This window comes from Ornithorhynchus anatinus, chromosome 3, assembly GCF_004115215.2.
Source record: "Ornithorhynchus anatinus isolate Pmale09 chromosome 3, mOrnAna1.pri.v4, whole genome shotgun sequence".
Lineage (NCBI taxonomy): Eukaryota > Metazoa > Chordata > Mammalia > Monotremata > Ornithorhynchidae > Ornithorhynchus > Ornithorhynchus anatinus.
In genome coordinates, this window is record NC_041730.1 from 2,681,655 (window position 1) to 2,706,455 (window position 24,801).

The 24,801-nt window shown below is 62.2% G+C and overlaps 1 protein-coding gene across 1 annotated transcript in view; it reads right to left on the bottom strand.

The window, feature by feature from the left end:
• The window catches only part of LOC103167280 (mucin-5AC-like), a 78,209-nt gene that overhangs the window by 18,294 nt on the left and 35,114 nt on the right, over nt 1-24,801 (bottom strand). The window contains 14 exon segments of the mRNA XM_039911647.1: nt 109-140; nt 294-394; nt 533-602; nt 1,667-1,842; nt 2,474-2,684; nt 3,628-3,811; nt 5,092-5,342; nt 7,298-7,466; nt 9,392-9,597; nt 11,449-12,415; nt 12,417-14,617; nt 14,620-22,260; nt 23,908-24,105; nt 24,699-24,742. Of these exon segments, the coding sequence (XP_039767581.1) occupies nt 109-140; nt 294-394; nt 533-602; nt 1,667-1,842; nt 2,474-2,684; nt 3,628-3,811; nt 5,092-5,342; nt 7,298-7,466; nt 9,392-9,597; nt 11,449-12,415; nt 12,417-14,617; nt 14,620-22,260; nt 23,908-24,105; nt 24,699-24,742 (12,451 nt within the window).

Here is a 24,801-nt window from a genome sequence, read left to right on the forward strand (position 1 = left end):
CACAGAGATCCCGGAGGCCTGCAGAGAAGCCCCCCCCGGGCGGGGGCGGGGGCGGGGGGCAGGGCCGGCCAGCGGGAGAGGCCGCGGGTTTCGGCCGGGGATACTCACGTATCTTGGCAGGCCGTCCGGCCCCACGCAGGCTGGAAGACACGAACGGGGAGCGAGGTGGTCATCGTGGTGCCGGTAGGCCTCGGGGGCGGGCGGCTACGGGGAGGGTGACGGGGGTCCCCCCCCCCTCCCAGTGGGCCCCCCCCCCGGGGACGGTCCCTCCCCAACAGGTAGCGGAAACTTACGGCATCTGGGCAGGCAGATGTCCACTTGGGAGTTGAAGAGGAGCTGACCCTCCGGACAGAAGCAGCCTTCCATGAGGTGGGCCTGGGGGTTGGAGTCATGCCTGCGGGTAGGGAGGGGGGCGGTTGGGTTGGTTGACCACGGGGGCGGGGGTGGGAGGGCACCGTTCTTCCTTCGGAGACCCGGGCCGCGGGGGTCCCCGGGGCTGGGGGGGCCCGGGGGGCCCGAAGCCGCCGCCTACCTGTTGTCGCAGGACGGGGGTCTGGCCGGTCCGCAGGGCTTGTACACCTTGCCCGGTGGGCACGCCATCTCTGGGGGGCACAGGGCAGAGAATCGAAACGGGTGGCCGGCGTCGCGGATCCCGCCCTCTCGGTCTTGGGGGTGCCGTGGGCTGGCGGGGAGCCCGGGGAGGGCCCGGGGTACGGAGCTGGCGCCGGGAGGGCGGCCCTCAGAATCAAACTCCTTCATTTCCACCTCAGGGGATTCGGGGAAGCCCGGGGCTGAACCATGGAACGGTGACTCGTGCCAGGCGGCTGGGCTGGGCACAGATAACCCGCGTGGCTCAGCGGAAAGAGCGCGGGCTTTGGAGTCAGAGGTCCCGGGTTCGAATCCCGGCTCGGCCACCCGTCAGCTGTGTGGCCGTGGGCGAGTCACTTCACTTCTCTGGGCCTCAGTGACCTCATCTGGAAAATGGGGGTGAAGACCGGGAGCCCCACGTGGGACAGACAGCCTGATTCCCCTGTGTCTCCCCCAGCGCTTAGAACAGTGCTCTGCACATAGTAAGCGCTTCACAGATACCAACATTATAGCCCGGGTGGACTCGGGCCCTGCCCCGTCTGGGGCTCGCCCCCCTCTCAGGGAGGCAGAGCAGTCAGTTCATCCCCATTTTACAGGTGGGGACACTGAGGCCCGAGGAGGAGCAGCAGCCCGGGCAGATCTATAACAGTGATAACGATGATGTGCCAAGCACTGTACCAAGCACTGGGGTAGATACAAGATAATCAAGTTGGACCCACTCCCTCTCCCACGTGGAGCTCACAGTCTTAATCCTCATTTTACAGATGAGGTAACTGAGGCACAGAGAAGTGAAGTGATTTGCCCCAGCTCGCACAGCGGACAAGTAGTAAGGAGGACCTGGGTCTCCCCGACTCCCAGTCTCCGTGCCCTCTCCACTAGGCCGCGCCGTGTCGCCCTCTGCCTCGCCCCCGGGCAACCCCCTTTCTGGCCGGGGTCGGGGCAGAGGAGACGCGGGGGTTTCTGAGGGCGGGAAGGTCGGTCGTCCAGGGGTCCGGGGTCAGGAGGGGCCGGTCGTGGCCTCTCCAAGGTCAAAGGGCGAGGCCTGGGGTGGACACGGGGGGGGGCGGGGGGCGCTCACCACACTGGCCACCGGTGAGGCTCCTCCACTGGGTGCAGACACCTTTGCCCCGGCAGAGGGAGGCGTAAAGCTCGACGCTCTGGCAGGGAAGGGTGTCGGCCGCGTGGCAGGAGTCGGCGACGCACGTGTCGTAGAAGGCTTTCGGGGGCACCAGGTGGTGGCACTCGGCAAACACCCTGCAGGTGCAGAGAGGAGCTGGGGGCCGAGAGGGCTGCTGGCCCGCCTCGTGTACGCGCACAAATACAGACTTTGTACCATCCACAAGCACGCATGCACACACACGAACACCACAATCTCCCCTCTTCATCCCTGACTCTCCCCCAGTGAACCAGGACGGCCATTCCAACACCCCTGACTCTCCCCCGTCCATCCCCGACTCTCCCCCAGTGACCCAGGATGGCCCATCCAACACCCCCTGACTCTCGCCCCTCCATCCCTGACTCTCCCCAGTGACCCAGGATGGACCGTCCAACCCCTCTGACTCTCCCCCGTCCATCCCCGACTCTCCCCCAGGGACCCAGGATGGCCCGTCCAACACCCCCTGACTCTCCCCCCTCCATCCCTGACTCTCCCCAGTGACCCAGGATGGACCGTCCAACCCCTCTGACCCTCCCCCGTCCATCCCCGAATCTCCCCCAGGGACCCAGAATGGCCCGTCCAACACCCCCTGACTCTCCCCCCTCCGTCCTTGACTCTCCCCAGTGACCCGGCCCGGACCGTCCGACACCCCTGACTCTCCCCTCTCCAAGGCCAGAAGCGAGGTTACGGTTTCCCCCATTTCCCTCGGGGTGTCGGTGACCCTCTTACTCGCTGAGGATAAGCCGGCACACGGGCGCCGGCTCGCAGGGCTCGGGCGGCGTTGGCGTCGGCTCGATCCCGGGGGCGGGGGTGGGTGGCACCTGGCAGCGTTCCTTGTTCCTGTCCGGGATGAGCCAGGCGGGCGCCATGTTGGAGCAGGTGGTCGAGATCTTGCCTCCCGGGAGGCGACACTCGTCCTTCTGGTCGTTGGTGCAGGTGCCTGAAGCGGGGCAGAATGTAGACCGTAAGTCCGTCGTTGGGCGGGGATTGTCTCTATCTGTTGCCGAATTGTCCGTTCCGAGCGCTTAGTCCAGTGCTCTGCACATAGTGAGCGCTCAGTAAATACTATCGAGTGAATGAATGACGCTGCCTGGCCAAACGGCCTAGCCAGTGGGGCTCAGTCTATCGATGTTTCACTGTTCGGCCAATGGATCAGTTCATTCATTCGATTGTATTGAACAAAAATAATAATTTTAGTAGTTGTTAAGCGCTTACTACGTGCCAAGCACTGTTCTAAGCACTGGGGTAGACACACGGTCATCAGGTTGTCCCACCTGGGGCTCCCAGTCTTCATCCCCATTTTCCAGATGAGGTCACTGCGGCCCAGAGAAGTGACTCGCCCACAGTCACACGGCTGCCAAGTGGCAGAGCCGGGATTCGAACTCATGACCTCTGACTCCCAAGCCCGGGCTCTTTCCACTGAGCCGCGCTGCTTCTCCTCCCCGTCCCCGGGCCTGCTGTGCGACCCCGAGCAGGTCGGTGAGCCTCTCTGGTGGATAATTTGGCGGGGCCGGGAGAGATGGCTGTTCCCTGACTCCCTCTCAGACTGGTCAGGGGGTCAGGGACGGTGGCGGGCCTGCCCGGGAGGCCTCTCCCCGGGAGCCGGCGAGGGGACGGGGTGGGTCGGAGTTCGAATCCCGGCTGCGCCCCTTGTCAGCTGTGGGACTGTGGGCGAGTCACTTCACTTCTCCGGGCCTCAGTTCCCTCATCTGTCAAATGGGGATTAACCGGGAGCCTCACGTGGGACGACCCGATTCCCCCGTATCCCCCAGCGCTTAGAACAGTGCTCCGCACATAGTAAGCGCTTAACAAATACCGACATTATTATGGAGGAGGAGGAGGCGGGCGAGGGGAAGGGACAGGGCCGGGGGCTCGGAGCTCACCGCACTGGCCCTCCGTGTTGTTGCCGAAGAGGCCGTAGGGCAGTTTGATCTGGAAGACCAGCCCGTTGAAGGAGAAGGAGGCCTGGATCTCGGGGATCTCCACCACCATCGTCCGACCGCTCCCCGAAACGATGACGCCGTCCTGGCTGAAGCCGTGGCTCACTTCGATTTTATCGAACAGGACCTGCGGACGGGGAGGGGCCGGGGAGGGGGCAGAGAACGCCCGGCAGCTCTTTAATAATACCGATAATAATCATCATTAGAACGGTATTTGTTAAGCGCTCACTATGAGCCGGACGCCGTGCTAGGTCCCGGGGCAGAGACGAGTTAATCCGGTTGGACCCGGTCCCTGTCCCCCATGGGGCTCCCAGTCTTCGTCCCCGTTTTCCAGCTGAGGGGACTGAGGCCCAGAGAAGTGAAGCGACTCGCCCAAGGTCACATAGCAGACAAGCGGCGGAACGGGGATTAGAATCCAGGTCCTTCTGATTCCCAGGCCCGGGCTCTATCCACTAGGCCGTGCTGCTTCCCACTTCGCTACACTCGGGAGTTCTACCTTCAGGAGGCGCAGCGCGGCTCGGTGGAAAGAGCCCGAGCTTGGGAGTCAGAGGTCATGGGTTCGAATCCCGGCTCTGCCCCCTGGCGGCTGTGTGACTGTGGGCCAGTCACTTCACTTCTCTGGGCCTCAGTTCCCTCATCTGTAAAATGGGGATGAAGACTGGGAGCCTCACGTGGGACAGCCTCATTCCCCTGTATCTCCCCTCAGCGCTTAGAACGGTGCTCTGCACGTAGTAAGCGCTTGGCAGATGCCAACATTTATTATTTTTATTTATTATTTACAGCACCCCACGCTCAGCAGGACTTGACGACAGCTCTTGGCACCCAGGAGGCGTCCAGTAGATAATGGTATTTGTTCGACGCTTCCTATGCGCCAGGCACCCTACTAAGCGTCCAGTCCCTGTGGCGCTCGCGGTCTTAATCCCCGTTTTCCAGACGAGGTGCGGAAAATAATAATGTTGGTATCTGTTAAGCGCTCGCTGTGTGCAGAGCACTGTTCTAAGCGCTGGGATAGATGCAGTCAAGGCAAGGCGAGTCACTTCACTTCTCTGGGCCTCAGTTCTCTCATCTGGAAAATGGGGACTAAGACTGTGAGCCCCAAGTGGGACAACCTGATGACCCTGGATCTCCCCCAGCGCTTAGAACAGTGCTCTGCACCTAGCAAGCGCTTAACAGATACCAACATCATTATTACAGGGTAATGAAGTGACTTGCCCAAGGTCACGCAGCGGACAACTAGACCTTCTGACTCCCAGACCCGCGCTCTATCCGCCACGCCTCGCTGCTTCTCTATTCCCCGGTCGACTCGCGGAGGAGGAACCGGGCGTCCCCCGGGGGGAGGGGACGGGACCGGGGGCACTGTACCGGACGCCCGGGAAGGCCGCCCGCCCCCAGCCGCCGGGAGCGGACCTCGTTGGCGATCTTTCCGGCGACGATCTCGCTGGTGAGCAGGATCTCGGCCTCGCGGTAGTTGATGATGAGGGCCCGGGGGCAGGCCCGGTCGCGGCCCACCTCGCAGAAGTGGTTGTCGATGGCCACGCTCAGGTTGCCCGCCCGCGGGGAGATCTCCCGCACCAGCACGTAGGTGCAGTTGTCGTAGAACGTGTAGTAGATGCCGTCGAAGGTCAGGTAGTGAGAGTTGCCCCAGCCGCTGCAGATACCTGGGGGGGAAGCGGAGGCGGCGGGGAGTTTGGGGGGCCGACCGGCGGCCTGTCCTCTTCGTCCGGGTGGGTTTGCGGGCGGGGCTTGGGTCTGTTTGTTGTTCTCTTGTGCTCTCCAGAGCGCTTAGTACAGTGCTCTGCGCACGGTAAGCGCTCAGTAAATACGATCGAGTGGATGGATGAGTATTTTTACGGCACCGGTTAAGCGCTTATTACGTGCCAGGCACCGTTATTATCATTGTCGTCATTATGGTATTAGTTAAGCGCTTACTACGTGCCAAGCGCTGTTCTGAGCTCTGGGGTAGATACGAGGTAAGGAGGTTGTCCCACGTGGGGCTCACGGTCTTCATCCCCATTTTATAGATGAGGAAACTGAGGCACGGAGAAGTAAAGTGGGGAAGCAGTGTGGTTCAGTGGAAAAGAGCCTGGGCTTCGGAGTCAGAGGTCATGAGTTCGATTCCCGGCTCTGCCGCTTGTCAGCCGTGTGACTGTGGGCGAGTCACTTATAATAATGTTGGTATTTTTTAAGCGCTTACTATGGGCAGAGCACTGGACTCAGCGCTTGGAACGGACAAATCGGCAACAGATAGAGAAATGTCCATTCCAGGCGCTCCATATTATTATTCCATTCCATAGTAAACTTACTATGTTCTAAGCGCTGGGGGAGATACAGGGTAATCAGGTCGTCCCACGTGAGGCTCACAGTTAATCCCCATTTTACAGATGAGGTAACTGAGGCCCAGAGAAGTGAAGTGACTTGCCCACAGTCACACAGCTGACAAGTGGCAGAGCCGGGAGTCGAACCCATGACCTCTGACTCCAAAGCCCAGGCTCTTTCCACTAAGCCACGCTGCTTCCCACTTCACTTCTCTGGGCCTCAGTGACCTCATCTGGAAAATGGGGATTAACTGGGAGCCTCATGTGGGACAACCTGATTACCCTGTATCTACCCTAGAGCTTAGAACAGTGCTCTGCACATAGTAAGCGCTTAACAAATACCAACATTATTGTTATTATTATTAAAGCGACTTGCCCAAGGTCCCGCAGCAGAGAAGTGACGGATCCGGGATTAGAACCCATGACCTCCTGCAGGGGGTCTAGCCGCTATGCCACGAGGGATGATGCAACTGAGGCACAGGGAAGTGGAGTGACCTGCCCAAGGTCACTCAGCAGACAAGGGGCGGAAGCGGGATTAGAGTTAGGGATTAGGAATTTGATTATTTGAAGGATTGGATTAGGGATTAGATTAGGAGTTGGGGTTGATATCGACTGATCCATCTTCCAGAATGCTCTGCGCACAAGTGGTGCTCAGCACAGTGCTCTGCATCCAGCAGAGCGCTCTGCACCCAGTAGGCATCCACTACAGTGCTCTGCACGGATCAGGCATCTACCAGAGTACTCTGCACACAGCTGGCACTCAGCACAGTGCTCTGCACACGGTAGGTGTCCAGGACAGTGCTCTGCACCCAGCAGACATCCAGTAGAGTGCTCGGCACAGAGCAGGCGTCTACTAGAGTGCTGTGCACACAGCCGGCACTCAGCACATTGCTCTGCACACGGTAGGTGTCCAGGACAGTGCTCTGCATCCAGCAGAGCGCTCTGCACCCAGCAGATGTCCAATAGAGTGCTCTGCACCCAGTAGGCATCCACTCCAGTGCTCTGCGCACAGCTGGCACTCAGCACGGTGCTCTGCACTCAGGAGGTGTCCAGGACAGTGCTCTGCATCCAGCAGACGTCCAATAGAGTGCTCTGCACCCAGCTGGCACTCAGCACGGTGCTCTGCACTCAGTAGGTGCCCAGTATAGGGCTCTGCACCCAGCAGGTGCCCAGTACAGTGGTCTGCACCCAGCAAGCTCCCAGGACAGTGCTCTCCACCCAGCAGGCGCCCAGTACAGCTCTGGGCAGCCGGCAGACGCCCAGTACAGTGGTCTGCAGGCCCGGCCCCCGGCTCTCACATTCACACTCGTAGTGGAAGGAGCATCTGTCCTCGTGGTAGACCTTGATGGGTTCCATCCCGTTTTCGCACGAAATCTTGTCGACGGGCACCGGGTCCAGCAGGACGATCCGGTTGTCTCCTTCGCAGACGGCCACCGTGCAGTTGTCCAGGGTCCAGGTCTCATTGATCTAACGACAATAATAAAAATATTAATAATGATAACGGTAGTGGTTAAGCGCTTACTATGTGGCAGGCACTGGACTAAGCGCTGGGGCGGATACGAGGTTGGGCGCCATCCCTGTCCCAGGTGGGGCTCATCCTCTCAATCCCCATTTTCCAGGTGAGGGAACTGAGGCGCAGAGATTATTATTATTATGGTAGTTCATTCAGTAGTATTTATTGAGCGCTTACTATGGGCAGAGCACTGGACTCAGCGCCTGGAATGGACATTTCTCTATCTGTTGCCGATTTGTCCGTTCCAAGCGCTGAGTCCAGTGCTCTGCCCATAGTAAGCGCTCAGTAAATACTATGGAATGAACGATTCGACAACAGATGGAGCCGATCCCTGCCCACTGACGGGCTCACGGTCTAATCGGGGGAGACGGACAGACAGAAACAATAGCAATAAATAGAATCAAGCGCTTACTACGTGGCAGGCACTGTACTAAGCGTTGGGGTGGATACATGCAAATCGGGTTGGGCGCAGTCCCTGTCCCAGGTGGGGTTCATAGTCTCAATCCCCACTTTACAGATGAGGGAACGAGGCCCAGAGAAGTGATGGGGCTTGCCCCAGGTCACACAGCAGACGAGTGGCAGAGCCGGGATTAGAACCCGTGACCTTCTGGCGACCCAGGTTCAGGATCCATCTGCTATGCCATGCGGTGTTTGCCAACAGTACCTCCTGGAGAAGGGGGAGGGCAGCAGGGCGGGTGGCAGCTGCGGGTTCTAATCCCGCCTCGGCCCCAGGCCTGACGTGTGACCCCCAGAGGAGCAGCGTGGCCCTGCTGTGTGACCTTGGGGGAGTCACTTGACTTCTCCGGGCCTCAGTTCCCTCATCTGTAAAACGGGGATTAAGACTGTGGGCTCCGTGTGGGACGGGGACTGTGTCCAAGCTGACTGTCTCCCATCTCCCCGAGGGCTCAACAAAATACTGTAAAAAAGAAAAAGAGCTGCGAATCCTTGAACTTCTCCGGGCCTCAGTTTCCCCCCTTACAAAATGGGGAGAAGACATCTGCTCTCCATCCAACCCTGGAAGCCCCAGGTCAGACTGGGACTCTGTTCTGGTTAGCCTTTGTCAGTGCTTACAGGGTGGCTCGAGGGAAGCAACGTGGCTCAGTGGAAAGAGCCCGGGCTTGGGAGTCAGAGGTCATGGGTTCGACTCCCGGCTCGGCCACCTGTCAGCTGGGTGACCGTGGGCGAGTCGCTTCACTTCTCTGGGCCTCAGTGACCTCATCTGGAAAAAGGATTGAGACTCTGAACGCCGCACCGGACGGTGTCCGACCCGATTTGCTTGTGTCCACCGCAGCACTTAGTACAGTGCCTGGCACATAGTAAGCGCTCAGAAAATACCCCGATTATTATTATCATTCATTCATTCATTCAATAGTATTTATTGAGCGCTTACTATGGGCAGAGCACTGTACTAAGTGCTTGGAATGGACAAATCGGTAACAGATAGAGACGGTCCCCGCCCTGTGACGGGCTCACGGTCTAATCGGGGGAGACGGACGGACGAGAACGATGGCGATAAATAGAGTCGAGGGGAACAACATCTCGTAAAAACAATGGCGACTAAGTAGAATCGAGGCGATGTACATCTCATTAACAAAATAAATAGGGTGATGAAGATATAGACGGTTGAGCGGACGAGTTATCGATGCCCTTTATAAAACTGCCCATCAGAACTGACCCCGAGAGACAGTACGGCCTAGCGGAGAGAGCCCGGGCCTGGACGTCAGAGGACCCGGGTTCTAATCCCAGCTCTTCCGTTTGCCTGCCGTGTGACCTCGGGAAGGTCGCTTCGCTTCTCTGGGCCTCGGTTTCCTCATCAGTGAAGTGGGGATTCAGTTAGGACGGGGGCCCGTCAACCGCCCGTCGATCGTCCATCAATCACCTGTCGCGGAGGGTTGGCGTTGGAGCAAGAGGGCGGCGGGGCTGTGGTCCGGGCAGGCGGGGTTGTGGGGGAAGGAGGGACGGCGGGAGAGAGCGAGGGGGTGGGAGACGGGCACGGCCCCTGGAACCGGTCGATGTCACAGAGGGGGCTGCAGATGGCATAGTAGACGCACCCGGCCTTGTCCGTCTGGTTGTACACCACGTCCCCTGGCGCCGAGGGAGAGCAAGAGAAACAAAGTTCGGGGCCGGATTCTCTCCCCGCCACCCCCGTCCCTCCTTCCGTCATCCAGAGGTTTATCTTGAGCGCTTTCTGCGTGCGAAGCGCTGTACTGAGCGCTCGGGAGAGGACGAGGCGACGTGCCCGTCACAGCAGACTCTCCCAAGCGCTCAGTAGAGCGCTCTGCACAGAGTTAGCGCTCGATAAATGCGATCGACTGACAATATGATCGAGGGCGTAGAGACGAAAACTGCCCTCGAGGAGCGACCAGTCTACTGCGTGCAGAGCACTGGGCTGAGCACTTGGGAGAGGACAATAGTAATGAATAATAATGATAATGTGATGATAATGATAATATGATATGATGATATGATAATGATTAGAGAAGCAGCGTGGCTCAGTGGAAAGAGCCCGGGCTTGGGAGTCAGAGGTCATGGGTTCGAATCCCGGATCGGACACTTGTCAGCTGGGTGACCGTGGGCGAGGCACTGCACTTCTCTGTGCCTCAGTTCCCTCATCTGTCAAATGAGGATTAACTGGGCGCCTCACCTGGGACAACCTGATTACCCTGTATCTCCCCCAGCGCTTAGAACAGTGCTCTGCACAATAGTAAGCGCTTAACAATTACCGACATTATTATTATTATGATTCCCACACTCAAGAAGCTGCCAGCTACATTCTGTCGGACCTTGGGAAGGCAGTGTGGCCTAACGGAAAGATCCCAAGGCCGAGAGTCAGGAGTGGCGGACTCTAATCCCTGCTCTGCAGCTGCTCTGCTGTGTGACCTCGGGATTGTGACTCCATCTCTCTGGGCTGCAGTTTCCTCATCTGTAAAATGGGTTTGAGATCACGCCTCTTCTCCCACTCCCTTCTGCTTCGCCCTGACTTGCTCCTTGTATTCATCCCCCCTCCCAGCCCCGCACCACCTGTGTCCATATCTATCATTTATTTACGTCTATTAATGTCAGTCTCCCTCTCTGTTCTGCAAGCTCGTGGTGGGCAGGAAATGAGCCTGTTTATTATTATAGTGTACTCTCCCAGCTCTTAGTACAGTGCTCTGCACACAGTAAGCGCAGCGTGGCTTAGTGGAAAGAGCACGGGCTTGGGACTCAGAAGTCGTGGATTCTAATCCCTCCTCTGCCACGCATAAACTGTGTGACTTTGGGAAGAGCCCGGGCTTGGGAGCCAGAGGTCATGGGTTCGAATCCCGGCTCTGCCACTTGTCAGCTGTGTGACTGTGGGCAAGTCACTTAGATTCTCTGGGCCTCAGTGACCAAATCTTTAAAATGGGGATTAACTGTGAGCTTCACGTGGGGCAACCTGAAAACCCGTCAAAGGGCAGGGACCGTCTCTATCTGTTGCCGATTTGTACATTCCAAGCGCTTAGTACAGTGCTCTGCACATAGTAAGTGCTCAATAAATACTATTGAATGAATGAATGAACGACCTGATGATCCCGTATCTCCCCCAGCGCTTAGAACAGTGCTCTGCACATAGTAAGCGCTTAACAAATACCAACATTATTATTATTAACTTCTCTGAGCCTCAGTTACCTCATCTGTAAAAGGGGGATGAAGCCTGTGAGCCTCCTGCGGGACAACTTGATTACCTTGTATCTACCCCAGCGCTTAGAACAGTGCTGGGTACATACTAAGCACTTACCAGATACCATTATATTTAATAAATATGGCCAACTGACTGACTGCAGTCTCTCCCAAGTGGGAGGCGGAGTGAAACCCGGCTGATTATCACGCTCCACGGGTAGTAGACGCCCGACGGACCCCGCGACCGATCGGTTCGCCGACAGCGGAGAGGAGAAGGGGGTCAACCGAGGCACTCACCGGGGGAGAAGAGGTGGCCGAACACCCGGCAGAAGCAGGGAGTTGTGAGAGGAGAGGACGGAGGGGTGAAACCGGAGGTCGGAGTCCGCGTGGGGAGGACGGTCGCGGGCCGGCCGGAGGACGTGGCCAGGGACGTGGTGACGATGGCGGGGCTCTCGATGGAGGTGGACGTGGTCGGGGTGGGGGAGGTGGACCCGGCACAATGGCTGGTGTCCTCGCAGCACAGGATACGCATTTGGTAGTTGAAGCACACGGCGAAGGGGCCCGGCTGGTCCTGGTTCCGGCAGACCAGGCCGTAGGCCAGGTCGCAGGTGACGTTCTGGCCCAGCTCGTGGACGGTCAGCCCGGGGAAGTCCTCCCCGCGGCACTCGATGGCCCGCGGCTTCTTGCAGAGGTGGTGGCCGGCGGTCCGGAGGCGGCGGTAGGTCTCGACGTCGCCGCCATCGGGGCCGGACTCGGGGCGGTCTTCGTCGAACCACGGGGACCAGCGGCAGCGAGGACGGCACGCGGTGGACGGTGAGGGGGCCGGGGAGGAACGGGGTGCCACCGGAGAGCTCGGGGGACCGTGGGTAACGGAAACGGTGGCAGCGGTCTCCGTCCGGGGAGCCGTCGGGGTCGCCTTAGGGGTGGTCCCCACCGGGGCCTTGGCAGACCCGGTCGTCGCCGACGTGGTCGGGGACGGAGGAACGGAGGGCGCCGAGGACGGGGTACGGAGACCGGCGGCCGTGGAGGCCGGGACGGACGGCGTCCAGGTCGGGCAGTGGCTGTAGTCGTCGCAGCACTGGAATCGCACGTGGTAGTTGAAGCAGAGTTTGAAGGGGCCCGTCTGCTCGCGGTTCCTGCAGACCAGACCCACGTTCACGTCGCACAGCACGTTCTGTCCCACGTCCCGGATGGGCAGGTCGGGGTAGTTCTCCGCCCGGCACTCGACGGCCACGGGCTCCTCGCAGATCTGCCGGCCGGAGGCCCCGCATGTTGTCGAGCGTCTCGATGTCGGCGCCGTTCGGCCCCGGACTGGGGTAGTCCGTGTCCAGCCATTCCGTCCAGTGACACGCGGGCCGGCAGGAGGTGGGCGTGGGGCTCGTGTGGGCGCTCGCGGGGGCCGAGGCCGGAGGGGTGGATGTGGTTGTCGGCGGGGCTGTGGTCGAGGTGGTGGCCCTGCTTGCAGGCCCCTGGGAGATTTTGCTGGTGGCCGTGGTCGCCTCGGATGGGATGGGTGAATGTGGCGGGACTGCCGTCGTTGGCAGTGATGAGGCACCGGTGGCGGGGGTCCGCGGGGTGGCCGTGAGGCTCGCGATGGTGGTGGTCAGGCAGTGGCTGAGGTCGTCACAGCAGAGCACGCGCACCTGGTAGTTGTAGCACAGCTTGGACTTCCCCGTCTGCTCCCTGTTCCTGCACACCAACCCGAAGGCCACGTCGCAGTAGACGGTCTGTCCGACCTGGTGCACCGGCGTGTCCGGGAATTGCTCCGCCCGGCACTGGACATCCTCGGGCTGCCCGCAGAAGCTTCGTCCCGCCGCCCGGATCGACCAGTAGGTCTCCACGTCACCCCCACGCGTTCCGGTCCCGGGGCGGCTCACGTCGAACCATTCCGTCCACCGACAGGCTGGCTGACAGGATGTGGGTGACAGAGCCTCGGTGACGGACGTGCTGGTGGTGGTCACTGTGGCTGGAGCCGTGGAGGTCGTGCCGAACGTGGAGCCGGTCCCAGGAGTCCCGGGGCTGGTTCTGGTCCTTCCCGGGCTACCGGGCCCCTCTGTGGAAGTGACGTGGAGCGTCGTAGCCTTGGGGGACGTACCTGTGGCCGGAGAGTATGGAAGCAGGCTGGTCACCGTGGCAGCGGTGGTGGTGCCCCGCAATGGGCCGGTCGGGGTCGCCTTAGAGGTGGTCCCCACCGGGGCCTTGGGAGACTCGGTCGTCGCCGCCGTGGTCGAAGATGGAGGAACGGAGGGCGCCAAGGACGGGGTGTGGAGACCGGTGGTTTTGGAGGCCGGGACGGACGGCGTCCATGTCGGGCAGTGGCTGTAGTCGTCGCAGCACTGGAATCGCACGTGGTAGTTGAAGCAGAGTTTGAAGGGGCCCGTCTGCTCGCGGTTCCTGCAGACCAGACCCACGTTCACGTCGCACAGCACGTTCTGTCCCACGTCCCGGATGGGCAGGTCGGGGTAGTTCTCCGCCCGGCACTCGACGGCCACGGGCTCCTCGCAGATCTGCCGGCCGGAGGCCCGCATGTTGTCGAGCGTCTCGATGTCGGCGCCGTTCGGCCCGGACTGGGGGTAGTCCGTGTCCAGCCATTCCGTCCAGTGACACGCGGGCAGGCAGGAGGTGGGCGTGGGGCTCGTGTGGACGCTCGCGGGGGCCGAGGCCGGTGGGGTGGATGTAATCGTCGGGAGGGTTGAGGTCGTGGCGGTGGCCCGAGCCGGTACGGAGGGGGTCTCGGGCCGGGTCCACCCCTGGGGAGTGGTGGTCGCCGGCCCTCCCGTCGTCTGTGAAGCGGGAGGAGTCCGGGGAGGGACAGTGGTCAACCGTGTCGTGGTCCTGACCGGGCCCGCAGTGGTCTCGCTGGTGGCGGTGGTGGTTTCGGACGGGAGGGACGACCCCGGCAGGATGGCAGTCGTCGTTGGCGGCGATGGAGCTCCGGATGCGGGCGTCCGCACGGTAGCTGTGGGGCTGGAGCTCGTGGTGGTGATCGTGGCCGGAGCTGTGGTGGTCGTGCCGGAAGAGTAGCCTGTCCCGGGAGTCGCGGGGCTGGTTCCGGTCCTCCCCGGTGTGGCGGACACCTCAGTGGAACTGACGCGATGTGTGGTGGCTGTGGAGGACGTGCCTGTGGCCGGAGAGTGTGGAAGCAGGCCGGTCGCCATGGCAGCGGTGGTGGTCCCCGGCCAGGGGCCGGTCGGGGTCACCTTAGGGGTGGTCCCCACCGGGGCCTTGGCAGACTCGGTCGTCGCCGCCGTGGTCGGGGACGGAGGAACGGAGGGCGCCGAGGACGAGGTACGGAGACCGGTGGCCGTGGAGGCCGGGATGGACGGCGTCCAGGTCGGGCAGTGGCTGAAGTCGTCGCAGCACTGGAATCGCACGTGGTAGTTGAAGCAGAGTTTGAAGGGGCCCGTCTGCTCGCGGTTCCTGCAGACCAGACCCACGTTCACGTCGCACAGCACGTTCTGCCCACGTCCCGGATGGGCAGGTCGGGGTAGTTCTCCGCCCGGCACTCGACGGCCACGGGCTCCTCGCAGATCTGCCGGCCGGAGGCCCGCATGTTGTCGAGCGTCTCGATGTCGGCGCCGTTCGGCCCGGACTGGGGGTAGTCCGTGTCCAGCCATTCCGTCCAGTGACACGCGGGCCGGCAGGAGGTGGGCGTGGGGCTCGTGTGGGCGCTCGCGGGGGCCGAGGCCGGAGGGGTGGATGTGGTTGTCGGCGGGACTGTGGTCGAGGTGGTGGCCCTGCTTGGCCCCTGGGAGATGTTGCTGGTGGCCGTGGTCGCCTCGGATGGGATGGGTGAATGTGGCGTGACTGCCGTCGTTGGCATCGATGTGGCACCGGTGGTGGGGGTCCGCGGGGTGGCCTTGGGGCTCACGATGGTGGTGGTCAGGCAGTGGCTGAGGTCATCACAGCAGAGCACGCGCACCTGGTAGTTGTAGCACAGCTTGGACTTCCCCGTCTGCTCCCTGTTCCTGCACACCAACCCGAAGGCCACGTCGCAGTAGACGGTCTGTCCGACCTGGTGCACCGGCGTGTCCGGGAATTGCTCCGCCCGGCACTGGACATCCTCGGGCTGCCCGCAGAAGCTTCGTCCCGCCGCCCGGATCGACCAGTAGGTCTCCACGTCACCCCCACGCGTTCCGGCCCCGGGGCGGCTCACGTCGAACCATTCCGTCCACCGACAGGCTGGCTGACAGGATGTGGGTGTCAGAGCCTCGGTGACGGACGTGCTGGTGGTGGTCACTGTGGCTGGAGCCGTGGAGGTCGTGCCGAACGTGGAGCCTGTCCCAGGAGTCCCGGGGCTGGTTCTGGTCCTTCCCGGGCTACCGGGCCCCTCTGTGGAAGTGACGTGGAGCGTCGTAGCCTTGGGGGACGTACCTGTGGCCGGAGAGTATGGAAGCAGGCTGGTCACCGTGGCAGCGGTGGTGGTGCCCCGCAATGGGCCGGTCGGGGTCGCCTTAGAGGTGGTCCCCACCGGGGCCTTGGGAGACTCGGTCGTCGCCGCCGTGGTCGAAGATGGAGGAACGGAGGGCGCCAAGGACGGGGTATGGAGACCGGTGGTTTTGGAGGCCGGGACGGACGGCGTCCAGGTCGGACAGTGGCTGTAGTCGTCGCAGCACTGGAATCGGACGTGGTAGTTGAAGCAGAGTTTGAAGGGGCCCGTCTGCTCGCGGTTCCTGCAGACCAGACCCACGTTCACGTCGCACAGCACGTTCTGTCCCACGTCCCGGATGGGCAGGTCGGGGTAGTTCTCCGCCCGGCACTCGACGGCCACGGGCTCCTCGCAGATCTGCCGGCCGGAGGCCCGCATGTTGTCGAGCGTCTCGATGTCGGCGCCGTTCGGCCCGGACTGGGGGTAGTCCGTGTCCAGCCATTCCGTCCAGTGACACGCGGGCAGGCAGGAGGTGGGCGTGGGGCTCGTGTGCTCTTTCAAGGGGGCCGAGGCCAGAGGGGTGGATGTAGTTGTCGGCGGGGCTGTGGTCGAGGTGGTGGCCCTGCTTGCAGGCCCCTGGGAGATTTTGCTGGTGGCCGTGGTCGCCTCGGATGAGATGGGTGAAAATGGCGGGACTGCCGTCTTTGGCAGTGATGTGGCACTGGTGGCGGGGGTCCGCGGGGTGGCCGTGGGGCTCGCGATGGTGGTGGTCAGGCAGTGGCTGAGGTCGTCACAGCAGAGCACGCGCACCTGGTAGTTGTAGCACAGCTTGGACTTCCCCGTCTGCTCCCTGTTCCTGCACACCAACCCGAAGGCCACGTCGCAGTAGACGGTCTGTCCGACCTGGTGCACCGGCGTGTCCGGGAATTGCTCCGCCCGGCACTGGACATCCTCGGGCTGCCCGCAGAAGCTTCTTCCCGCCGCCCGGATCGACCAGTAGGTCTCCACGTCACCCCCACGCGTTCCGGCCCCGGGGCGGCTCACGTCGAACCATTCCGTCCACCGACAGGCTGGCTGACAGGATGTGCGTGTCAGAGCCTCGGTGACGGACGTGCTGGTGGTGGTCACTGTGGCTGGAGCCGTGGAGGTCGTGCCGAACGTGGAGCCGGTCCCAGGAGTCCCGGGGCTGGTTCTGGTCCTTCCCGGGCTACTGAGCCCCTCAGTGTTAGTGATGTGGAGGGTCGTAGCCTTGGGGGACGTACCTGTGGCCGGAGAGTATGGAAGCAGGCTGGTCACCGTGGCAGCGGTGGGGGTCCCCCGCAATGGGCCGGTCGGGGTCGCCTTAGAGGTGGTCCCCACCGGGGCCTTGGGAGACTCGGTCGTCGCCGCCGTGGTCGAAGATGGAGGAACGGAGGGCGCCAAGGACGGGGTGTGGAGACCGGTGGTTTTGGAGGCCGGGACGGACGGCGTCCAGGTCGGACAGTGGCTGTAGTCGTCGCAGCACTGGAATCGGACGTGGTAGTTGAAGCAGAGTTTGAAGGGGCCCGTCTGCTCGCGGTTCCTGCAGACCAGACCCACGTTCACGTCGCACAGCACGTTCTGTCCCACGTCCCGGATGGGCAGGTCGGGGTAGTTCTCCGCCCGGCACTCGACGGCCACGGGCTCCTCGCAGATCTGCCGGCCGGAGGCCCGCATGTTGTCGAGCGTCTCGATGTCGGCGCCGTTCGGCCCGGACTGGGGGTAGTCCGTGTCCAACCATTCCGTCCAGTGACACGCGGGCAGGCAGGAGGTGGGCGTGGGGCTCATGTGGATGCTCACGGTGGCCGAGGCCGGTGGGGTGGATGTAATCGTCGTGAGGGTTGAGGTCGTGGCTGTGGCCCGGGCCGGTACGGAGGGGGTCTCGGGCCGGGTCCACCCCTGGGGAGTGGTGGTCGCCGGCCCTCCCGTCGTCTGTGAAGCGGGAGGAGTCCGGGGTGGGACAGTGGTCAACCGTGTCGTGGTCCTGACCGGGCCCACAGTGGTCTCGCTGGTGGTGGTGGTGGTTTCGGACGGGAGGGACGACCCCGGCAGGATGGCAGTCGTCGTTGGCGGCGATGGAGCTCCGGATGCGGGCGTCCGCACGGTAGCTGTGGGGCTGGAGCTCGTGGTGGTGATCGTGGCCGGAGCTGTGGTGGTCGTGCCGGAAGAGTAGCCTGTCCCGGGAGTCGCGGGGCTGGTTCCGGTCCTCCCCGGTGTGGCGGACACCTCAGTGGAACTGACGCGATGTGTGGTGGCTGTGGAGGACGTGCCTGTGGCCGGAGAGTGTGGAAGCAGGCCGGTCGCCATGGCAGCGGTGGTGGTCCCCGGCCAGGGGCCGGTCGGGGTCACCTTAGGGGTGGTCCCCACCGGGGCCTTGGCAGACTCGGTCGTCGCCGCCGTGGTCGGGGACGGAGGAACGGAGGGCGCCGAGGACGAGGTACGGAGACCGGTGGCCGTGGAGGCCGGGATGGACGGCGTCCAGGTCGGGCAGTGGCTGAAGTCGTCGCAGCACTGGAATCGCACGTGGTAGTTGAAGCAGAGTTTGAAGGGGCCCGTCTGCTCGCGGTTCCTGCAGACCAGACCCACGTTCACGTCGCACAGCACGTTCTGCCCCACGTCCCGGATGGGCAGGTCGGGGTAGTTCTCCGCCCGGCACTCGACGGCCACGGGCTCCTCGCAGATCTGCCGGCCGGAGGCCCGCATGTTGTCGAGCGTCTCGATGTCGGCGCCGTTCGGCCCGGACTGGGGGTAGTCCGTGTCCAGCCATTCCGTCCAGTGACACGCGGGCCGGCAGGAGGTGGGCGTGGGGCTCGTGTGGGCGCTCGCGGGGGCCGAGGCCGGAGGGGTGGATGTAGTTGTCGGCGGGGCTGTGGTCGAGGTGGGGGCCCTACTTGCAGGCCCCTGGGAGATTTTGCTGGTGGCCGTGGTCGCCTCGGATGGGATGGGTGAATGTGGCGGGACTGCCGTGGTTGGCATCAATGTGGCACCGGTGGCGGGGGTCCGCGGGGTGGCCGTGGGGCTCACGATGGTGGTGGTCAGGCAGTGGCTGAGGTCGTCACAGCAGAGCACGCGCACCTGGTAGTTGTAGCACAGCTTGGACTTCCCCGTCTGCTCCCTGTTCCTGCACACCAACCCGAAGGCCACGTCGCAGTAGACGGTCTGTCCGACCTGGTGCACCGGCGTGTCCGGGAATTGCTCCGCCCGGCACTGGACATCCTCGGGCTGCCCGCAGAAGCTTCGTCCCGCCGCCCGGATCGACCAGTAGGTCTCCACGTCACCCCCACGCGTTCCGGCCCCGGGGCGGCTCACGTCGAACCATTCCGTCCACCGACAGGCTGGCTGACAGGATGTGGGTGACAGAGCCTCGGTGACGGACGTGCTGGTGGTGGTCACTGTGGCTGGAGCCGTGGAGGTCGTGCCGAACGTGGAGCCGGTCCCAGGAGTCCCGGGGCTGGTTCTGGTCCTTCCCGGGCTACCGGGCCCCTCTGTGGAAGTGACGTGGAGCGTCGTAGCCTTGGGGGACGTACCTGTGGCCGGAGAGTATGGAAGTAGGCTGGTCACCGTGGCAGCGGTGGTGGTGCCCCGCAATGGGCCGGTCGGGGTCGCCTTAGAGGTGGTCCCCACCGGGGCCTTGGGAGACTCGGTCGTCGCCGCCGTGGTCGAGGACGGAGGAACGGAGGGCGCCAAGGACGGGGTATGGAGACCGGTGGTTTTGGAGGCCGGGACGGACGGCGTCCATGTCGGGCAGTGGCTGTAGTCGTCGCAGCACTGGAATCGGACGTGGTAGTTGAAGCAGAGTTTGAAGGGGCCCGTCTGCTCGCGGTTCCTGCAGACCAGACCCACGTTCACGTCGCACAGCACGTTCTGCCCCACGTCCCGGATGGGCAGGTCGGGGTAGTTCTCCGCCCGGCACTCGACGGCCACGGGCTCCTCGCAGATCTGCCGGCCGGAGGCCCGCATGTTGTCGAGCGTCTCGATGTCGGCGCCGTTCGGCCCGGACTGGGGGTAGTCCGTGTTCAGCCATTCCGTCCAGTGACATACGGGCCGGCAGGAGGTGGGCGTGGGGCTCGTGTGGCCTTTGACGGTGACCGAGCCCGGAGGGGTGGATGTAGTTGTCGGCAGGGCTGTGGTTGAGGCGGTGGTTCTGGCTGTTTTGGAGGGGGTCCCCGGCCGGGTCCATCCCTGAGGAGTGGTGATCACCGGCCTGCCTGTCATCTGTGAAGTGGAAGGAGTCTGGGGTGGGACAGCCGTCAATCGTGTGGTGGTCCCGTTTGGTCCCGGGGTGGTCTCACTGGTGGCTGTGGTGCTTTCAGAAGGGAGGGACGACCATGGCAGGATAGTCGTTGGCTGTAATGGGGTGCCAATCGTGGGCATCCGGGAGGTGGCCGTGGGGCTCGGACCCGTGGTGGCGGTGGGCGCGCAGTGGCTGAGGTCGTCACAGCAGAGCACGCGCACCTGGTAGTTGAAGCACAGCTTGGACGTCCCCTTCTGATCACTGTTCCTGCACACCAGCCCGAAGGCCACATCGCAGTAGACCGTCTGTCCGACCCGATCCACTGTCACGTTCGGGTATTGCTCCGCCCGGCACTGAATGTCCCGGGGCTGTCCACAGAAGCTCCGTCCGGCCTCCTGGATCGACTGGTACGTCTCCACGTCGCCTCCGCCCGCCCCGGGCTCGGGGCGGTCCACGTCGAACCATTCCGTCCAGCGACAGGCGGGCTGACAGGCCGTGGACATCGGGGCCTCGGTGACGGATGCGGTGGTGGTGGTCGTGGCCAGAGATGTGGAGGTCGTGCTCAATGTAGAGCCGGGCCCAGGAGTCCCGGGGCTGGGCCCAGTCCTTCCCGGGGTGCCGGGAACCTCAGTGGAAGTGACCTTATGTGTGGTGGCCGTGCCTGTGGCCGGAGAGCTTGGGAGCAGGTTTGTCACCGTGGCTGTGGTGGTGGCTCCTGGCCATGGGCCGGTCGGGTATAGGGAAGGCGTCACCTTAGGGGTGGCCCCTGCCGTGGCCGTGGGAGACTCCATCATTGCCCCCGTGGTCGGGGACGGAGGAGCGGAGGATGCCGAGGAGGCGGTGCTGAGACCGGTGATCGTGGAGGCCGGGACGGACGGCGTCCAGGTCGGGCAGTGGCTGTAGTCGTCGCAGCACTGCAATCGCACGTGGTAGTTGAAGCAGAGTTTGAAGGGGCCCGGCTGCTGGCGGTTCCTGCAGATCAGACCCACGTTCACGTCGCACAGCACGTTCTGCCCCACCTCCTGGATGGACAAGCCGGGGTAATTCTCCGCCCGGCACTCGATAGCCACGGGGTCTTTGCAGATCTGCCGGCCGGAGGCCCGCATGTTAGCGAGGGTCTCGATGTCGGCGCCGTCTGGCCCGGACTGGGGATAGTCCGTGTCCAACCATTCCGTCCAGCGACAGGCGGGCTGACAGGCCGTTGTCGTCAGGGTCTCGGTGACGGCAGCGGTGGTGGTGGTCTTGACCGGAGCCGTGGAGGTCGTTCCGTATGTGGAACCGGTCCCAGAAGTCCCGGGGGTGGTTCTGGTCTTCCCCGGGCTGCTGGGCCCCGCAGCAGAGGTGATACGCTGCTTGCCTGTAGCCGGAGAGCTCGTGGCAGTGGGCGACGCCTTCCCCGTGGACGGTGCGGTGGAGCGGACGGTTACCGTCGGCCCGCCGGACGTGGTCCGGGCGGTCGTCACCGCCGGGGTCTCAGCCGTAGTCGTCCCCGGAGGGCGGGTCGCGCAGTGGCTGTAGTCGTCGCAGCACAGGGCTCTGACGTTATAGTTGTAGCACAGGTTGAACTTTCCCGACTGGTCTTCGTTCCAGCAGATCAGCCCTCGGTCCAAGGAGCACTGTACGCGCTGCCCGATCTGGTCGATGCTCACCCCGGGGTAGTTTTCGGCCCGGCACTCCACCTGGATGGGAGTCAGACAGAGCTTCCCCCCGGCGGCCCGGATGCGGTCGAAGGTCTCGAAGTCCCCGCCCATGGTCCCCGACGACGGGAAGTCCACATCGAACCACTCCGTCCACTGGCATCTCGGGTGGCACGGGGTGGATCCGGCCGTAGTCGTCGTCGGGGCCCCCGCGGACGTCCCGCGAGATGACGTGGGCTGACCCCTCGACGTCGACCCTGGCGGGGGCGTCGAGGAGAGGACGGTGGAGGTGACCCCTGGTCCGGTCTGGAGCGTGGTGGTCTCTGCCACGGGGAGAGTCAGCGGGGAGAGCGTGTGTGTGGTGCCGGCCGAGTTCATGGTCCCGGGCGACCCGGAGGCGGGGGTGGACTGCAGAGTGGTCTCTCTCCTGGTGGCCATCTCCTTGGTGGTCAGGGAGGCGATAGGGGAGCTGGTGGTGGACGGGGTGGGCCTGACCCCGGGGCTGACCGAGGCTTCGCAGGAGACGTAGCTGCAGCAGAGGACTCGGATCTCATAATCGAGGCAGCCCGGCGGGTCCTGGTCCCGGTGCCAACACTGCAGCCCCTCAGAGGGGGTGCACTGCACCCGCTGACCCTTCGACCTCAGGTCGGTGTCGGGGAATTCCGCCAGCCGGCAATCCACGGCCCGGGGCGTCCGGCAGACCGGAAGGCCCTTCTCCCGAAGCTCCTCGAGCCTCTCAAACTCACCGCCGTCGTCGGACACGGCCCCCGGGTGGCTCCCGTTCATCCAGGCTGACCACTGGCAGCTCTCGCGGACGCACACCGTGGGCGCCGTGGGTGGAGGCGTGGGCCCTGGGGGAGACAGGGGAGGTATGTGTCGGAGGAATCACCTTTCCTGGACAGTGGGGTCCCATCCCTGGCTATTGGTGGGGGGCTTCCTGCCCTTGGAATAACGGGAGCTCACTGAGCCTCACCTTTCCCCCCTTTCTCTCTCTCTCCCTCTCCTCCATCTCTCTTTCATCTTCTCTTCCTCTTTTGGCCACTCATTTTCTCTCTTCTTTTCCACTCTCTCCTCTTCTCCCTCTCTCTAGCTCTTATTTTCTCTCTACTCCCCTTACTCTCATCTTTCTCCCTGACTCTCCCTGATTTGCTCTCCCTCTCCTGCCTCCTCCAGCTCTTCTCCCTTCCTCTCTCTTCCTCATTTATTTTCTCCCTCTCCCTACATTTCTTCTCTCCTTTTCTCTCTCTCTCTCTTTCTCTCCCTCATTTGTTTTCTTCCCCCTCCCCCCTTCTCTCTCCCTTTTACCTTCCCTCCCGGTCTCCCATTTACTCTCTTCCTCACCCACCTTGCTTTCCTCTCCTTTTCTCTCTGTCCTTCATTTTCTCTCTTCCTCTCCACTCTCTCTCTCCTCCCCTTCTCTCTGTCTCTCATTTTCTCCCTCCCTCTCTTTTCTCTTCGTTTCTGAATCTCATCTTCTTTCTTCCTTTCCTCTCTACCCCACCTCTCTTCTCCATTCCTCTCTGCTTCTGTCTCCTCCCCTCTCTTCCTCACCTCCACCCCTCCTTCTCCCTTCCTCTGTTTCTGACTTTCATCATAATAATAATAATAATAATGTTGGTATTTGTTAAGCGCTTACTATGTGCCGAGCACTGTTCTAAGCGCTGGGGTAGACAAAGGGGAATCAGGTTGTCCCACGTGGGGCTCACAGTCTTAATCCCCATTTTACAGATGAGGGAACTGAGGCACAGAGAAGTTAAGTGACTTGCCCACAGTCACACAGCCCACAAGTGGCAGAGCTGGGATTCGAACTCATGAGTCCTGACTCCAAAGCCCATGCTCTTTCCACTGAGCCACGCTGCTTCTCATCTCATCATCTTTCTCCCCTCCTCCACCTCTCCTCCTTCCTCTCTGTTTCTGTTTCTCCTCTTCTCTCTTCCTCTCCTCCTTCTCTCATCTTCTCTCTCTCCCACTTCTCACTCCCCTTCCTCTCTCTGTTTCTGGCTCTATCTCCTCTCCTCCACCTCTCCTTTTCCCTAACTCTGTTTCTGACTCTCAACTTCTCTTCCTCTCCTCTCTCCCCCTCTCCTCCTGTCCTCTCTGTTTCTGTCCCTCATCCTCTTTTCCTCTCCTCCTCTGCCTCTCCTCCCTTCCTCTCTGTTTCTATCTCATCTCTCTTCCTCTCCTCTCTCCCTATTCTTCTCCCTTCTTTTCTGTTTCTGTCTCTCATCGTCTCTTCCTCCCCTCCCCTCTGCCTCACTTTCTCTCTTCCTCTCCCCTCTCCCCTTTTCCTCTCTCTCTCTCTTCTCTCCTTCCCACCTCTCACTCATTCTCTCTCCTTGTCTCTCTCCCCCTTCTCCTCCCCTCCCCGTGTCTCTCCATCTCTGTCCACCGACCTCCCCGGGCCCACGTCCGACACTACGGTCCCACGTCTCCTCCAGCGCTCAGAGCGGGGCTCGCCCCCTCCCCCCGGTCCTCCCACTGTCCGGCCGTGGTGCTACCTGTGGTGGGCCGTGTCGTGGTCGGGGTGGAGAAGGAGAACGGGGTGGTGGACGGGGCGTGGGTGCAGGCCTCGGAGGTGCGGTCGATGCGGCCTCCGGGGGAACACACGGCAGTCAGGCAGCCCCCGGTGCCGTCCGACGTGTGGTAGATCAGCTCTCCGACCTGGTACATCTTCCCCTCGTACTCGCAGGTGCAGGCTGCGGGCCACAATCCAGCCACCCGCCAGTCAACCCGATGGCCTGTACTGAGCACTCGTGTGTGCGGACGGCATTCTACTGAGTGCTTGGAAGAGGACAGTACCAGAGATTTGATGCTGGCTCTCAAGGAGCTTACAGTCTACATGGAGAAAGAGTCACTAAAATAAATTAGATAGGGGTAGAGTAGAAGGATGTGGGCATCGATCAATGGTATTTATTGAGCACTTACTGTGTGCAGAGCACTGTACTGAGCGCTCGTGCTCAGCGATGGAAGGGTCGTGGGGCGGGGGGTGGGGTGAGCGTCAGAGAACTTATGGGGTACAGACCTAGTGTGTAGGTAATGCAGAAGGGAGGATGAATAGGGTGGGGAAATGAGGACTTAATGAGGGAAGGCTTCCTGGAGAAGATGTGACTTTAGGAAGGCTTCCCAGCACCTGGTGGGCAGTGTCGAAACCACCACCTTTGCAGTGATGGCCCGGGGCTCCTAATCATATCATTTACTGAGCACCCCCTAGGTCCTGGAGCTGTAGTAGGCGCCTTGTCAAAGACCCCACCATCACCTCCCGGCTCCTGGGGACCCAGTCGGGACTTACCCATCTGGTCCGGAAGGCATTCGATGCCTTCGGGGGTGCACTGGCTAAAGGAAAGGGGGAGAGAGGAAGGAAAATCTGTGAATCAGGGGAGATCAAGGAAAGA